Consider the following 15,670-nt stretch of genomic DNA (forward strand, 5'->3'; position numbering starts at 1 on the left):
TACAAGGTAGCAGCTCGGCCGCCTTGGATGCTGCGCGAGGAGGAAGCTGGACATCCGCCCCCTTGGAGAAGCCCCGCGGAGAGAAGCGACGAGATGGTAAGGCTCTTGGTGTCCCCTTGGCAAGATCTGGAGGGGGGGTCCCCTTTGAACCCCTCCTCTGCTGGAGGGGCTGCAGCGATTGCATAACAACAATGCTCAGAGCCAGACACGCGAGTTGGCCGCCCGTTCACACGTGCACAGGGGAGTATGGAGCCGGGCAGGGAAAGGGAGACGTTGCTGCCCAGAAGACACAAAACCGGCTTGCAAGGTTAGGCCCCATGCTGTCTGCACTGGCCGGCAGCCGTGCCCAGGATCCGAACCCGGGGCCTTCTGCACGCCAAGCACCCGCTCAGAATAAACCCAAGTTTCCAGTGGGTTTCAGGGGTGGGAATAAAGGGCTGGTTTTAATTCAGAGATCCCCCCCCACCAGCAGCTTCACTGCGCAAGGCAGGTGCTCTAACCACTGAGCCTCACAGCCCTTGCCTGAATTTCAGCAGCCGATTTATACAACTTTTTAATGGGGTGTTTCAGCTATAAATATGGTGTGCATGTGGGATTATTGTTTTGTTGTTTTGGTTTAATTATTTACTTTTGTTTGAAGGTTGGTCTATAAATGTTGATAGTAGTAATAATAATAATAATAATAATAATAATAATAATAATAATAATAATAATTTATTATTTATTCCCCACTCATCTGGCTGGGTTCCCCCAGCCACTCTGGGCGGCTTCCAGCAAAATATTAAAATACAATAATCAAATATTAAAAGCTTCCCAACTTGTTTTGTTGTTTTCCTTTATTTACTTTTGTTTGAAGGTCGGTGTATAAATTTTCGTAATAATAACAAGAATAGCAATAGTAACAGAAGGTAACATTTTGCCTGAACACAACTGCCAGCAATATTTGAGAGCAGGGCATGTTCTGTAGACAAAAGCCCTACAAATCTTGGCTCGTCTTCCTCTGGCGAAGGGGCTTTTGGGGCGCCCTACCTTACAAAGCTGTTGTGGACTATATATATATATATATATATATATATATATATATATGTGTGTGTGTGTGTGTGTGTCAAAAAGAAGCCCTGCATGTTGGTTAGCGGACATCAGTGCTGATGACTGAAGGCTGCCAGGGGGGGAAATAAAACGAAAGCAGCTTTTTGAGACAAATTTTGGCTTCTCATTAGCCACCAAAGAGGAACCTTGTTCCTGTTTCTGCAGTTTTGCAAAACAACCCGCTTTTAAGAGGGAGATTCTGATTTTGGTTGCGTGGTCCCCTCAATCCTCTAAAGGCTCATCATCATCATCATCATTTGGTTTTCACTGTTTCTTCCCTCAAATAAGAGCCCAAGATCAAGAGCAAAAACCCCGCCTGTCTGAATAGGGGAAGGGAATCGGGTCAGGCAGAAAAACCCTATGCCCACTTGGCGTCCAAAAATCAAACCCAGCCCAGCTTCTTCAAATATCCCTTTAGCCCAGAAAGGCTCTTTAGATGGTTTATCAATGTGCTATTTTATAATGGTTTTGCCCTTCATGATTTGATCTGACCAGAGCTGCAAAAAGTGGATTAAAAAACCCCAACAACCAATTTTTAAAAAACCAAATAAAGGAATATATTGTGACTGTAATGAATTCACTGTAAAGGGGGAGGGGGGAGTTCACTCTCAATCAATTCAAGAATGCAAAGAAGCGATCTTTCCTCTCCCATCCAAGAGAATAATAATAACCAGCCGCCCCCTTTCACCCCCTTCGGTCAGGAGAAGACGCCGCCACCTGCTGCCCCACTTGCACCCCAAGACCTCCGGGCGTCCCCCCCCAGCCGCGCCAGGAGCAAAGCGGAGAAGGAAGAGGGGGCCCCGCCACTGGTGACATCTCCCGTGGCCTCTTTGGGGGGTGAGTAGGGGCGGGAAATCGGGCCTATTCCCCCCCCCCAAAAAAGCCAGCTTTCTAGTCCTCATGAAGGCTCAAGGAGCTGTCTGCACGGACCGGCAGCAATTCACAGGGGGAAGGGGGGATTCCCATCCCTACGTGGAGATGCTGGAGGGGGGTGGTCCTTCTGCAAGCCCAGCAGGGACCCTGCCGTGATCCCCAGCCCGGAGGGAACCACCAATGACGTCTCTTCTTCGCAGGCCCGGCCAACTCGGGGGTTTCGGCGACCCACAGCCACCCCACGCCGAGCGGTGGGGGGCGGAAACAGGACCTGCGGCTGCCGAAGAGGAGACCCCCAGGTGAGTTGGAGGTCGGGGCGGCCCTTCTTAGCAAGGGGCTGAGGAACAGGGCGCACGGAGCCTGGTTTGGGGCCCAAAGGTGGGGCCGAGAATCTTGCCCCTCCTCCCAGGCTCTGCTGCACAACATCCACATTTTCCCAGGCTGAGAGCTTTGCCCACGTTTTCCTCCGGCCCCCCACCACTGCCAAGCGGCCCTTGGAAGATTATCCAGGGAGGGGAGCACGGCCCTCACGCCGAACAGGATTCCCAGTTTCCTATGGATCCTGTGTTCCCCCTTCCTTTAGAAAGCCACTTCTGGTCAATGTGTCTTTTGCCCTGGAGAGGACGTGTGTTGGTTGTTCCCATTTCACAGAAAGGGGAAATAGAGGTGCATGGCTGCGAGCTGCTCCAGCCTCAAAGCGGGGCTGCCAAGGCCTCTTGAATCATAGAATAATGGAATTGTAGATTTGAAAGGGGCCCCCCAGGGTTCATCCAGCCCAACCCCCTTTGGCTAATTCTCTTGCCTCGCCCTAGGGAGACGCTACCAGTGCTCTGGGGACGGCTGCCGCCTGGCCTGCCGCAGCATGAAGGAGCTGCTGGATCACATTCGGGTTCATTATCGGCCCACACAGTCGGTGGAGGGTAAGTCTGTGGCCGGGGGGGGGGGGGGGGGGGAGAGATCTCAAGCTGCCTTTGCCCCTCACACTTTCCACTGCAGTAACTATTTTGGGGGGCGGTGGGGATTGAAATTTTGTTCATTTTCAAAATGTAAATAAAACAGAAAAATTGTAACGCCCGAAAAGAATCGGAAGGTGAAAAGCATGGCTATTGAAATGGGCTTGTAGAACGAATGATCCCAGCTGCCTCTCCTGATTCCCAGGGAAGATTTTCCGCTGTTCCTCTCCGGGCTGCTTGGAATCTTTCCCCAACATGCAAGTTCTCATGGAACACATAAAGGTCCACTACAAGCCGAACCGCTACTTCAAGTAAGGCCATATTATTCTTGTTCTGATGATGATGATGATGAAGGGCAGGATCTAGATAGAGGGACCCAAGTAAATCTACTCCCAAAGCTCACTTTTCCCCCCTGGTATTTTATGCATTGGGGTTTGCTATTTCTATCCATCACAGAAGAGTCATTCTTTATTGTAATACGCGTAAACTGTCTAATGAATTACTTGCTGACATTTGATTTTAGCATTTACTATGGGATTCTAATGCATTATTGCATATAGCTTTATTTGGTGTAAGTTGTTTATTTTAAAGTCATTGTGACTTTTTATATAGGATCTGATTGTTGTTGTTTGATGTTTTATTATTAATTTTGCTTGTGTTAGAAGCCGTCCAGAGTGGCTGGGTCAATTGAGCCCGATGGGTGATGTAGTAATAATAATAATAATAATAATAATAATAATAATAATAGGATGATGATGATGTCAGGAGCTGCCCGAAGGCGTGGGTGATGGAGGCGCCCCCCCCCCCCCGTTTCTCATTTCTCCCTGTTTGGAGCAGGTGGGATTAAGCTGCCAACCTCCAGAATCAAAAGATGGGTGTAGCATGTGGGAAAGGGCCCTCCAGAGGTCCTCCATCCCAACCCCCTGCCACCTGTCCCCCCTCCAGGTGCGAGAACTGCATGACGCGTTTCCGGACGTACCGGTCCCTCTTCAAGCACCTCCACAGTTGCTCCTCCGCCGGAACCGCCGCCGGTGCAGCCGCTGCCGCCGCCGACACCCTGCCCCTGGCGCCGGAGAAGCCCCTCCCGGAAAAGGAGCCCCCCGGGAAGCTGCTGGAGGTCCTCCCCAAACTGCAGACGGTCATCCAGCAGCTCAAGAAGGAAGCCATCCTCCCCGGCGAGATGGAGGCCCCGCCGCCGGCCCCCAACCCACTCCCTGCCGGCCCCCTGGGGCCCTTGCCCGCCCTGCCGCCGGGGCCCCACGCCTTCCCTCTGCTGGAGCCCTCCCTCTTCGGACCCCCGCCGCCCCTGGCCAGGTTCCCGGGGCCGGCTCCCCACACGCTCCCAGGACCCTTCCTGCCTTACGTCCATCCGGGGAGCTACGCCTTGCCTCCCGCCGCCGTCCAGAGCCGCCTGCGGCCGTTCCTGCCGGGACAGCAGGGACTCCCCATCTCCAACGCCGTCTGGAAGAAAAGCCAGGGTGAGCAGAAGACCTCCCCCCCTTGCCCCAGGAGGGTCTCTCTGCCCCCCATCATTACCTGTCTGCCAGTCCAGCGATTGTGCCCCATTTGCTCAGATTTGAGATTGCCCTAATCCAGGTTTCTAGTCCTCATGACTGCACGGTGGGGGAATACTCAAGAGGTTTGGGAACTGCCCTTAAATGTTTCGCTCTCTGTAAGGCTCCGCTCGATCCAGAAGCTGCAGTCAGGGCAGGATGCTGCAGAGAAAGTGCTTTAAGCAATAACAGGCAACACGTGGCTCATAATGTTCTAACAAAATATATGTAACCTGTATTATTTCACAGTTCTTAAACCATGGGTAGGCAAACTATCACCGTCTCAATTACATGAGTAGAATGTGTCCTTTTATTTCAAATGCATCTCTGGGTTATTTGTGGGGCACAGGAATGCGTTCATTTTTTTTTTATTTCCAAAATATAGCCTGGCCCCCCACATGGTCTGGGGGACGGTGGACCGGCCCCCTGCTGAAAAAGTTTGCTGATCCCTGATTTAAATCAATTTGATTTAAATCAAATCTGCCCTGGAGAGAAACCTCCCCAGATATTTAGGAAGCGGGCGCAGGTTTCCATCTGCTCTTAAGCCTAGCGTTACTTTAACTCTTCCAGAGTCTCGCATGACGCTTGTCCGTTTGCTCCGGGGCTGAGCGCTCTCTTTTTTTGCGCCCCTGCAGGGCACTCCTCCAACAGCCGCATTGTGTGGGAGCACACGCGGGGGCGCTACAACTGCCTGCAGTGCTCCTACTCGACGGCGTCTCGGGAGGAGGTCACCCAGCACGTCGAGGACCACCGCAAGAACCCCTCCCCGCCCGGGCGCCTGGACGGAGAAATGGGTGAGTGGGGGGCTGGCGGGGGACCTCCCCTTCGACCCCGGCACCTGGGGTGGCACGGGAGGCGGATGGGCGACCTCCGGTCAGGACTACAGCTCCCCTTGGCCCTCTACTCGAGGTTGGCCAATGCTGGGATGTAACGTCGGACACCGAGGAGGTTGGGCTACAACTCCCATCAGGTGGAGGTGAGGGGAACTGTGGTTTGGCAGCGGCCAGAGGGGCAAAGGTTCCCCGACTGCTTCTCACTGACCTGGCTAGGCGCACTGGGAATTGTAGTCCAACAATCTCTAGCTGGCAAGCGCCCAGTTTAGCCAAGGCGATTTGACTCCATCTGTTGGGGGTTTTTTTTTGCAGTTTTTATCATTTCTGCGTTTCTGCAACGGACAAGTTTTGCTTTGTGATGGATTTTAAATGTCCCTTAAAAACAACAACTGATGCCTCCCTCTATTTTCCTCTTTCCTCCACCAGACTTTGGGGTGGGGCTCCCCTCGTTCCACCCCAGACTGACGCCAGAAGTGGAGAACACCCTCTTCTCCCCGCTGTGAGGCTTCCACGGTGCTGACCCCCCCTCGTTTTGTCACCATCACCATCTTCATCCCCCCTTTTAAGGTGCAGTAAGGATGGTGGGGGATCCTGGCTCCTCCCCACCCCCCAAAAAAAGGGGTAGAGGGTGCAGACACCCCCAGGAAGTCTTTCCTCTCCAACCCCCCCCCCCCCACAGAATGCGTGCGCACAAATGGATGGTGTTTGATGGGAAGGGGGTTGAAATTTAATTATTATTGATATTAATTTAATCTAGAACTTTTTCCGGTGCATTCTTCTTCCCCCCCCCAAAAATGGTTTCTCTTGCTTTAAAGGCAAAATGCTCATCCCCCCCCCCGTTCTCTTGGTGAGGACACCTCCAGCCCCTCCCTCCCTAAAGCCGATGTTCAGGTTTGCTCAGGTTTGTTATAGTGGGCTATTTGCTGCTTTTGCAAAAAAAACACAAAAAAACCAGAAATAAAATGGGAATTGTACAGAAAATGTGAGCTAGCCTTCTTGTCTCAGTGTGTGTCTTTTGAGCCCTATTTTTGAGGGTGGGGACAGTGACAAAGGCAAACAAATACACCTACCTCTTGCCGGTGGGGGGAGGGTAGCAAGGAACATTCTGTGTTTAAAAAAACCCCCATTTTGTTAGATTTAAACAACCCTCCCCACCCCTCTACTCACACACAGAGAGAGAAACTGCTCAGGATTCAAGGCGAGTTCCGCCAGCAAAAACACAAGCAGAATTTTTTTTTGGGGGGGGGTGGAACTGCGGAGTGAGGTCTGCAGTGAGTAGCGCCCTGCTCTCTGCTCCTGCAGGGATGAAGGGGGAGCCCTCAAGCACCCCCCCACAGCCTTGGCCAAGTCCCAGAGTCCAGCCCTGAGCCGGTCAGGGAGGCGCCTCCGTCCCGCTGCCAAGAACGACTCGGACTCCCTTCTCCTCTCTCAAAAAAGTGCACGGTTTTAATATGAACAACGATGCATCTCGTCTTCTTTTTGGTCTCTGTTCAAAGCATTATTACAAAAACAACAACAAAACACAAACCCAACAGTTCTTGTAAACCACTTGGAAAGTCGTCAGACAGGACGGAGGAAGGGGATGCCCCCCGACTCCCCTCCGAGGGGTCCGCTCGGAGTCTGTCGGGAGAAAGAGTAGGCAAGGCACCAGGGACTGGGGAGGAGAAGAAGTGCTAAGGCCGGTTCCCCAGGCTGCTCACAATCGCCAGCTCCTTTTCTGAGGACGGGACGCATCCGTAGGCAGAGGGCCAGGAGAACTTTCCTTGTGGGGCAGCTCTGGAGCCAGGCTTGCCAGAGACCTGCTGGTGACCCAGAGAATCAGAAGGGTGGAAGAGACCCCGGGTCCTGGGGTCCAGGGCTGCAGAGAAGCGGCTGGAGCTTGGCAGTTCACGGCAGTGGCCCTTCCTGGAGCAGCAGCAGCGGAGGAGGAGGAGGTGGCAGCAGCTCCCGCCTGGAGGCAGAGGGGGCAGGGGCAGTCTTGCCCCGGTGGGGAAGACCAGGGTGCTTGGCGATCTGGCCGCGTCTTTGGCAGGTGGGGGGAGGCCCCGGGCATAAGGGGGCTCACTGCTTCCTTCAAAGAGAGAATGGGGACACAAGGGGCTGTGAGCAGCCGGCAACCTCCAATGAATATTTCAGAAACCGGCAGGGTGGCACAGCACCGCCCAGTGGGTGGCTGGAAGGGGTCTCGGTGGTGGGGCCTGAGAACGCCCCCTGCCTAAAATCCCAGCCAGTGTGGACACCACTGGTGCACCAGAAGGCATGAGGACCAGGATTTTGTTCCTGTTTGAAGGGGAGGCGGTCAGGGAACGTCCCAGCTCCAAACCCCGGGGCACCGCCATGTTGGTGATGGGAAGGGCTCCTCCTGCCTTTGGACGTCTGCTGCCAGGTGGGCCAAGGGGGTGGGCTCAGTCTGAGGCAGGTCCCCCCCCCCCCCCGGAAAGCAGAAGCAGGCACCTTAATACTGGCTGTCAGGGTCCGGGCGGCCCCCTCGCTCCTCCAGCAGGCTCTCGGTGCTGGCCGACGTCTCCGAGTCCAGGTTCTCCTCGTCGGAGCCCCTCTGGTCCAGCTCTGGCAATCGGTAGGTGATATCTTCCCTGTGGAAAAAAGTTTCCCTCTCTCATAATGATCTTGTGGGATGCCCAGATTGCTGCGGCAATCGCTGCCCCAGAAATGCCAGGGCTGCTGGGAGGGAAACTCCTCCTCTGGCTCCCAGCAGCCAACCCCCCCCCCCGCTCCCCCCTTGGGGGCCTGCCACTCACTTCTCCTCCTTGATCGACTGGATCCTCTCGATCAACAGCTCTTTCTCCCGGTTGTCCGTCTCCTCTCCCTCTGGGATAGCGCCCAGTTTCGGCGGAGTGCCATCGTCTGACCCAGCCTCTGGGGAGCCTTTGCTCTGGAAGGAATGGGGGGGAGAGATAGCAAGGTCTGGTGTCTGTTCTGGTCCTTCAGAGCCCGTCCAACCGAAAAGCCTCCTCCAGGGTTGCAATGAGACACGAAGCAGCACCCTTTGGGTGGGCAATTTGACGCTTGCCAGCTTTTCCCAGGCGGCAAAACCAACCGGTGCAGTGCGGAAAGGGCACTGAGGAGGGAGGAGAAAGATTTGGGGGCAGCGCAGGTAAATGGGCCACTCTCTGGTCTACCTCACAGGGCTGTGGTGAGGGTGAACTGGGAGGAGAACGCCAAAGGTTTCAGTAGCCTCACAGCCTGCTCCAAACTTCCTATGTATCCAGGAATGTTTGTTCTTACACACCGTGAGATTGGGGGACGGATGGACGCCCGACACAGCATTAAAGGCTGCTTCTGCCCATGTGCAAAGAACCTTCTTCCCTTGCCACCAAGCAGACACAAGCCAGCCAGCATATGCTACTTTAATTATAATAAAAGGCACATATATATGACTGTATATATGAATAGAACGTCAGGTGTTAGTGTGAAATCCTTTTTTTAAAGAAAGAAAGAGTGGGGGTGACTTCCAAGGCAGCCCTGAGAAGACTTGCAGCAGTTTCTATTTTCTGAAAGAGAAGCACAGCTTTACAACCTCCCCACAAACCACAATTTGGACACGACTGTTGTAACTTGGGATACGTGCAGCCGCGCAGCATGCGGTACAGGTTAAAAAACAAAACAGCTCTGAAAAGTCGCCTTTTCTGGCTCTGGGGGTCATGCTGTGTGGCCGTCAAAGAGAAAGCGGGGGAACACGCACACACACCACTTGTCATGCACTGAGAGAGTGTCTACCTACCGGCGCTCCCTTGCGGGGAGAGGAAAACCCAAGTTTTACAGGCCATAGCTAGAAAAAGGGAGAAAGAGACGATGGCCACACTCACAAACGTCAGAGGCACACAATTTCTTTCCGGACTCTCCTTGAATCAATTGCAAAATTGTTGGTGTAGCCTCGGCGGAGCCGCTTCGCAATCTGCCTGCCTGCCACAGCAATTGCAACGTGCTGTGCTAGACGCAGGATGATTTCTAAATCTATTTCCGTGGCTCCTTTCGTTTCTTTCCCCGCAGAATTCAAATTGCAACACGCGCACACAAAGATGTGATATTGGGAACGAAGGGAACATTTTTACTTCGTTTACTCCCAGTGTTGTTGTTGCAATCTGAATCCCAGAGAACTGAAACAGGAGCGCAACAAATTACAAAAAGGAGCAATAAAAACACAATGAAAAACTAGTCATGACGCAGGTGTACTGCAGAGCAGGGACCTCTGGCGGTGAGGAACACCTGCCCCAATCCAACCAATCCGTGTTTTATCCCAATCAGTTATGCTCCGAGTAAACCCACTGACATGAATGGAGCTAAGTTTGTCACGTCCATTTATTTTAATGGGTCTCTTCTATGGATGTCACACTAGGAAGTGTGTTATCTTCATAAGCTTTTGGCAGGGTTTTCTTTTTCTAAATTTGTAAATTTGGGCCCAACTCTGCTGCAGGGCTCTTAGGATGTTCTGAACTTCTGGAGGGTGCCAGCGGACGTGGCCACTCAGACCAGCAGCTCCTTTTTGGGACTGGAATCGGCTCACACTTCGCAAGCCACTTCCCCACCCCGCCAGGCAATCCACAGACAGGCTTTCTCGGGGAACAGCTTACCGAGTTCTGCCGCAGCAAGGAGAGCCGTCGGAAGGCGATGCTCTCAGCAGCCTCCAGCTGGCAGATCTCATCCATCTTCACCTTGTACTTCCGCATCTGCTCCTTGATGATCATCTCCACGCAGCTGGGGGCAGAGGAGAGTGAGAGGGAGGGCGAGAGGCTGGCGGGGAGCAGAACCCCCCTCAAGAGACCTCTGGCGGCATGGGAGGGAGAGGAAGGGGAGGGAGGTGTACATGGGAGGGCAGAAGAGACCTGCAATCCCCGTGGGGGTGGGTGGTCACAGGCGAGGGGCACAACAAGCCAAGCTCCGTTTTCTCCCTAGGGGACTGATCCAGGCTCTACAGCCTCACAGGAGGGAGGCAGCAGGGTCACAAAAAGGAAACCAGTTCCCAGCGCAGGAGCTGGGTCTCTATTCATGGGGCAGCAGCTCACGAAAGGCCTTGTGGGAGCAAAGGAGGCGAGAGGACTCTTCGGGTCCCCTGCCAAGCGTCTATGAGCGCTGCTCCACCTGCCCCGCCAATCCCAGGCCTGGCTTCTCCTGGGCTCACTCACATGGTGGTTTTTGAGACGTCCTTCATGCTGGTGAGGGGGTCCGAGGTGTCGGGGCAGCGCAAGAGGCAAGGGGCGAAGACGATGGCCAGGGCGTTGGGAGACATGCGGTTGAAGTCCTCCACTAGGGCGACCCTGTGCCACACACAGAGAGAGAAATTACATATTGGAAAAGAGAAAGGACACATTGGCGGTCCCTGTGGATGCTGCCAGCATCTTTTGCTGGCCCAAGAGGGACGATAACGCTGTCTTAAGAGGTCACTACTTTGCTCCTGGTTTGGAAACGGATTGTCAGGGAACTGCCATCGGAAGGGCAGGCGGTGGAAGGGCTCACGGAGGTTAGGAGAGACTCGGCAGCAGAGGAGGGAACCAGCAGGGGGAGAGAAGGAGCTCCAAGGGAAAGTGAATCGGCGGGATGGCTCAGAGAGACTTCCAGCGAAAACAGTGGGGAAGTTTCAGGACCTCCTATAGGGACACCCACCCCTCGCCGGAAACTGTCGCGCCGAGAATCCCGAAGACGCGTTTCCGTTAAGGAGCTTCTATGCTGGAAACGTTTCCGCAAAGTCAGTGACATCCCTCTCGGGATTTCAGATGCGCATGCAAATATTGTGGAGCTGTGGCTACACACGGGGGGGGGGGGTGCGCAGAGCATGTGGGGGGTGTGCGGTGTCCTTACTTGACTAGGTGAAAGACCAGTCGCTCCAGAGTGTCGTGGTTGGCCTGTGGGAGCTGCTCCAGGACACTGTAGATGGTGCAGAGCTGCTCCTGTTTCCCCGGGAGCTCTGTGGGGAGAGGGGGAAGGTAAGAGCAGAGCATCGGGGCCCACAGGCAAGGGAGCCCCTCGCCCGCTGCTGCCGCCCACCCACAAGAGGTGCTTAGAGCTGAAGATGGAAGTTCTGCCAATTGAAAAGGATGTCTAAACAGATAATTCCTAAAAAAAACCTGAAGCCTTTTTGCTAGGAATAACGGGGACAGGAGTCCCCAAAAAGCTGACTTATTTATGTACGCTAGAACTTTATATGCAGAAGAAGGAATACCACCAGCGAAGGAGGGGTGGCTTATGAAACGGAGGGACTCTGCTGAAATTAATTAATGTTTAAGGATGGAGGGACACTTTCTCTCACACTGTCTCACAGCCCGGCCCTCGGAAACTCACCCACGGCCCGCAGGAAATCGTGGTACTGGGCAAAGGTCATGAGGGGGTCGGGAAGCTCCCTCAGCCACTGCTTGAAGATCCCGGTGATGGTATGGATGGGGTAATTCTCCAGCCGCACCGAGTTTGGGTCTGAGGAGGAGGAGAAATAGAAGGAGGAGGGAAGGTGGGTAATATTAGAAAAGAACGCTGTGGTTTAAGAACGGACTTCTGGAACGGATTAACTTCGTAAACCAAGGTACCACTGTACTGTCCTCCTGCTCCTGGGAAGACTCAGGGTCTGGATCCAGAGCAGGGGGAGGCTCCCACTGTTCCTCCCCAGCACAGTCCCTGACAGCCCCCCCCCCCGCTGTTGCTTACCTGCCTGGAGGGCCTGCCGCAGCTCCCGCATGCGGTTGGCTGAGCCCGACTTCCGGTAGATGCCTTCTGTGTAGAGGCCATGCATCTCCACGTACTCCAGCAGCTTCTCCATGACGACAGGGACAGAGTTCTTCTCGCTGGTCAGGGCGCCGACACCCACCCCAAAGTGGCGGGGCTCCAGGTCGTGGTCACCCTGGGAACGGGAGAGGAGGCAGAGCGTGAGCCAAGGGGGGCCAGCATATTTGTGTATGTGAGAGAGAGAGACAGACAGACAGACTCTAAACCAGGCTTCCTTCAAGCATTTTGGACTTTAACGTGGCTGGGCCACCTGTGGCTGATGGGAGACCCAGCCCCAAACACCTGGGGGGCCTGGGCAGGGGGAGTGTGTGTCACCCACCTTCTTTGCAGCCGAGGACATGCATCCGCTCTGGATCTTGCAGAGGCACTTCTTGTGGCAAGTCAGCTTGCAGACTAGAGGAGAGAAACGGCGTGTCGTTGGTATGTGACACCCAGTAAAATGGCAAAAATGTGCAGAACCAGCTCAAACGTGTGCCGGAAATGTAAAAGGGAGGGTGGCGGGCGGGTGGTAGTGGCAAAGATGTGAGCCCCTCCCTCTGCCCCCCCCCCACTTACTGCGGCAGAGACAGGCCTTCTCCATGGGCCAGATGTAGGAGCAGCACTGCTCACACGACTGCAGGATGTTCACCTGGTAGCTCCCAAACATGTGTCCGTTCAGCTCTTCGATCTGCAAGTGGGACGGGCAAAGGGAAGGGGTGTTACGGCTCCGCCGCTTCTCTCCAGAGGGAACAGCGCTCTTAACATGCTAAGGAGCATGGGGACTCAGGGAGATAGACCCTTATTCCCACTTAAGCCACCAGGGTTGACCGAATCTCAGCACTGGCGGAACGCCACTCACCACGCGCTCCTGTTTCCGCTTCTTCTTCTGAGCCTTGGTCTGCTGTTGGGGGTCGGGGAGAGAATGAGAAGGAAAAAATATAATTTCCCCCCTCTCTTTTCTCTTCCCATCATCCTCAGTGTCGGCACAGCTAGGTGAGGAAGGATGGGAATTGTGGCTCCCAACCCTTTTCCCCAAGGAACCGGCCTGCCAAGAGTCAAAACTGGCTGAGGGGGACAATAAAAACAGCCCCAACAGGAGGAAGGTGTGGGGGTCTCTCCTGTGGCAGAGGGAGGATTTTCTGGGCACAGGTCTCCATCCCTAAGCGATCCATACAACCCACACCCACAAAACTCTCCTGGGAAGTCTGGCTGGCCCCACAAGGGAAGGAAGAGCCGCCACAGACCTTGGCTGGCCCCAGGTCTTCCTTCTTGGCATAGCTGCGGGCGAACTCGTCGAGGAGGGACTGGAAAAGGTTGAGAACCAGCTTGACCTCCTTCTCCTCCCTCTGCTTCGCCATGTTGACCACAAGCAGCTGGTAGTTCTCCATCAAGTCTTGGTAGCCGACGTGGATCTGCCCGTTCTGCGGAAAGAGGCCGCGCTGCACGTTCATTCATTTAACAACGATCCGCACGTTGCCCACTCGACAACGGCAGCCGCCTCTGCCACACAGGGCTCTGGGCTAGAGGGGCTTCCCCTCTGATTTTCTGGGGAAGCGCTTCTATTTTTAAGAGTCTGACAGTCCGGAAAGGTGGGAGCAGGACGTTAGACATGAAGTCCCCGCTTCATGTGCTACTTACGGGCGTGGAGTACATCGTCTTTATGTTGCCACGGAACTTCTCGGTGGCTTCGAAAAACAAGCACTCGATGGCGGACTTTTGCGAATGGAGATCATTTATCTGGAAGGTGCGGGGGAAGCAGAGACACAGATTTAATCGCTGACACTCTGAAGAGGAAGGTGCATTCTGTAATCTCTATAAAAACTGGATTTATCGGTTTGTGCTCTATCTGGTTAAGTCACTTTGATTCCTCTGTTTAATGATGCAACCATCTCAGGCATCCGGACAGCTTTTTAAGATGAACTGAAATCCAGAACAAAAAAACCTGAGTTCTTGTGGCTGGGCCACTCTCACCTTGTTCAGAAGAAATTCGTCCAAGTACTTCAGCTCGTTGGCGTTGGTGATATCCCTCAGGAACGGCGCACGCCACTTCTCGGGCGCCGTCTTGACTTTCCTGATCTTCAGGGTGCGGCTTCTCTTCGCCTTGCCCCCTTCTTTGGCTTGGCGCTCGTCCCCAGGGGGGTGGTCCGGAGGCCCGGAAGGAGCTGCGGGGGACAAATGCAGAGGGCGGGGCTCAAGGTGGCTCTTCTCTGCCAGCCCATAAACCCCCCAGCTAGAAACCCTTCAGAGAAGACGCACAAGCCTTCAGCTTATGTTGGGGAGGGGAAAACGCTTGTCGGTTTGAGGGCCACCTTCTCTCCTGGGCAAGCTTCCGAGGGCCGCCTGCGGGTGGGCAAGGCAGAGGTAGGCAGAGCAACGAATGTGAATTGTATGTTTTGTACAAGAGGCAAGACGCTTGCGAGACCTGGAGGTCAACCACCCAGGAAAGGCTCCCTTCTTCCCTTCTCCCTGCCTCTCTCTCTCTCTCCTCACCACATACCTGGCTACCCGCAAACCTCACCTTCTGCCGCCCTCTGCGCTGGCCCCTCCATGGGTAGCACGCAGGCCAGGAGCTGGAAACTCTCGCCCTCGTCCGACACGTTGGGACTCTCCTTGAGGTTCTTCCTCTCTGGCTTTGGCCCAAAGAATTTCCACAGGGGGCTCTTGTAGGCAGACCTGATGGGGAAAAGGGGGCTTGGAGGAGGAGGGTGGCGGCAGGATTAAAGGGCCTGCCAAGGAGAAGGAGCTGCCGCTGTTCGGTATTTTATTTCCAGCATCACACAGCAACCCCCCTTTCCCTCCAAGCTGCTCGCCAAAGGGCGGGGTATAAATAATAATAAATCATCACCATCATCATCCTACACCTGGCGGGTGGACTACAACACCCATCATCCGTGGCTAAACTAGGTGGGGCTAATAGGAACCGGCTGGGGGGGACCCAAGGCGGAAGAACACTTCCCCCCACCCCACAATGGCTCTCAGGATCAGGGGCGACTCTGTCTCACGAGGCCCAAACTTGGGGGCGCATGGTTGGGCCTTCAGAAAACGGGCTGGGACCCTAAGAGGGGAAGGAGGAGGGGCTTTGCCAACCATGAATTTTGCACCAGAGCAGCTCCGCTTGTAGAACAACCGCTGAGTTGCTAGAGTGGGTCTGGGATACTAGGACAGCACTTTCTCTCCAGAGCCAATGTCTATGCTGAAAGAGCCCTTTGGGTTTTCTGCCTGGACAAGCAGAGCGTGAGCACATACCTGCCGTCCACCTGCTGGCCGGAGGCGGCTGTGGGGCTGGCTGCGTCCAGGACAGGAGGAGGAAGCAGCTCCTGGGCCTGCCTGGGTAGCGTGAGAGACTTCTTGTCATTCCCGTCACCTTCCGGCACGTTCTGAGGTTGTTGTGCAAGATGGAAAGAAGCAAACTGCCCGTGAGAAAGGAGGAAGGCTCCAGCAGCAGCAGCAGCTGGATCCGACCCAAAGGGGCCCAGAGTCTAGTCCTTACAGGGGCCGACCAGAAGCCCCTTTTAGGAAACACACAAGCAGGACTGGAGCCCCACAGCAGAGATTCTCCTTGCTTGGGATCCCTAGCAAGCTGGTTTGATACCAGCCCAGTCCTACTCAGGCTAGAACCCCTGAAATTAACATGCACAAGCAACTTTCAACTGTTAGT

At 54.5% G+C, this 15,670-nt stretch overlaps 2 protein-coding genes across 9 annotated transcripts in view; one reads left to right on the top strand and one right to left on the bottom strand.

Annotated features, from left to right (window-relative positions):
* Positions 1-6,282, top strand: ZNF414 (zinc finger protein 414). Of its 2 annotated transcripts, XM_079960792.1 has the most exons (8): positions 1-96; positions 1,791-1,926; positions 2,163-2,261; positions 2,775-2,882; positions 3,121-3,226; positions 3,861-4,393; positions 5,104-5,262; positions 5,728-6,282. In XM_079960792.1, exons 1-8 carry the CDS (start codon positions 28-30, stop codon positions 5,802-5,804), a joined length of 1,287 nt encoding a protein of 428 aa, XP_079816918.1. In that variant the 5' UTR covers positions 1-27; the 3' UTR covers positions 5,805-6,282. The 2 variants fall into 2 exon arrangements, with proteins under 2 accessions (XP_079816918.1, XP_079816917.1); XM_079960791.1 differs by lacking the exon at positions 1-96 and having other exon boundaries at positions 1,120-1,926.
* Positions 6,283-6,719: 437 nt separating this feature from the next.
* Positions 6,720-15,670, bottom strand: part of MYO9B (myosin IXB) — a 45,587-nt gene continuing 36,636 nt past the window's right edge. For 5 of the 7 annotated variants that reach the window (XM_079961138.1, XM_079961141.1, XM_079961139.1 and 2 more), the window contains 17 exons: positions 15,259-15,389; positions 14,531-14,685; positions 13,984-14,174; positions 13,651-13,749; positions 13,257-13,433; positions 12,872-12,913; positions 12,589-12,700; positions 12,353-12,426; positions 11,956-12,148; positions 11,599-11,727; positions 11,119-11,224; positions 10,446-10,577; positions 9,894-10,017; positions 9,044-9,091; positions 8,061-8,194; positions 7,756-7,895; positions 6,720-7,372 (listed from right to left, as the gene is read on the bottom strand). In XM_079961138.1, the coding sequence (XP_079817264.1) occupies positions 7,757-7,895; positions 8,061-8,194; positions 9,044-9,091; positions 9,894-10,017; positions 10,446-10,577; positions 11,119-11,224; positions 11,599-11,727; positions 11,956-12,148; positions 12,353-12,426; positions 12,589-12,700; positions 12,872-12,913; positions 13,257-13,433; positions 13,651-13,749; positions 13,984-14,174; positions 14,531-14,685; positions 15,259-15,389 (1,986 nt within the window). In that variant the 3' untranslated portion in view covers positions 6,720-7,372; position 7,756. The remainder of the gene's footprint in view (positions 7,373-7,755; positions 7,896-8,060; positions 8,195-9,043; positions 9,092-9,893; positions 10,018-10,445; positions 10,578-11,118; positions 11,225-11,598; positions 11,728-11,955; positions 12,149-12,352; positions 12,427-12,588; positions 12,701-12,871; positions 12,914-13,256; positions 13,434-13,650; positions 13,750-13,983; positions 14,175-14,530; positions 14,686-15,258; positions 15,390-15,670) is intronic. The other 2 variants (XM_079961136.1, XM_079961137.1) reach the window with 2 other exon arrangements.

This window comes from Podarcis cretensis, assembly GCF_951804945.1.
Source record: "Podarcis cretensis genome assembly, chromosome: 18".
NCBI lineage: Eukaryota > Metazoa > Chordata > Lepidosauria > Squamata > Lacertidae > Podarcis > Podarcis cretensis.

Excerpts from the sequence above, each read along its gene's own strand:
- ZNF414 (XM_079960791.1), top strand. The coding sequence starts at position 1,713 with ATGCAAAGAAGCGATCTTTCCTCTCCCATCCAAGAGAATAATAATAAC. Across the intron at positions 1,927-2,162 it reads TCCCGTGGCCTCTTTGGGGG|GCCCGGCCAACTCGGGGGTT; the intron begins GTGAGTAGGGGC and ends TCTTCTTCGCAG. Across the intron at positions 2,883-3,120 it reads GCCCACACAGTCGGTGGAGG|GGAAGATTTTCCGCTGTTCC; the intron begins GTAAGTCTGTGG and ends CCTGATTCCCAG.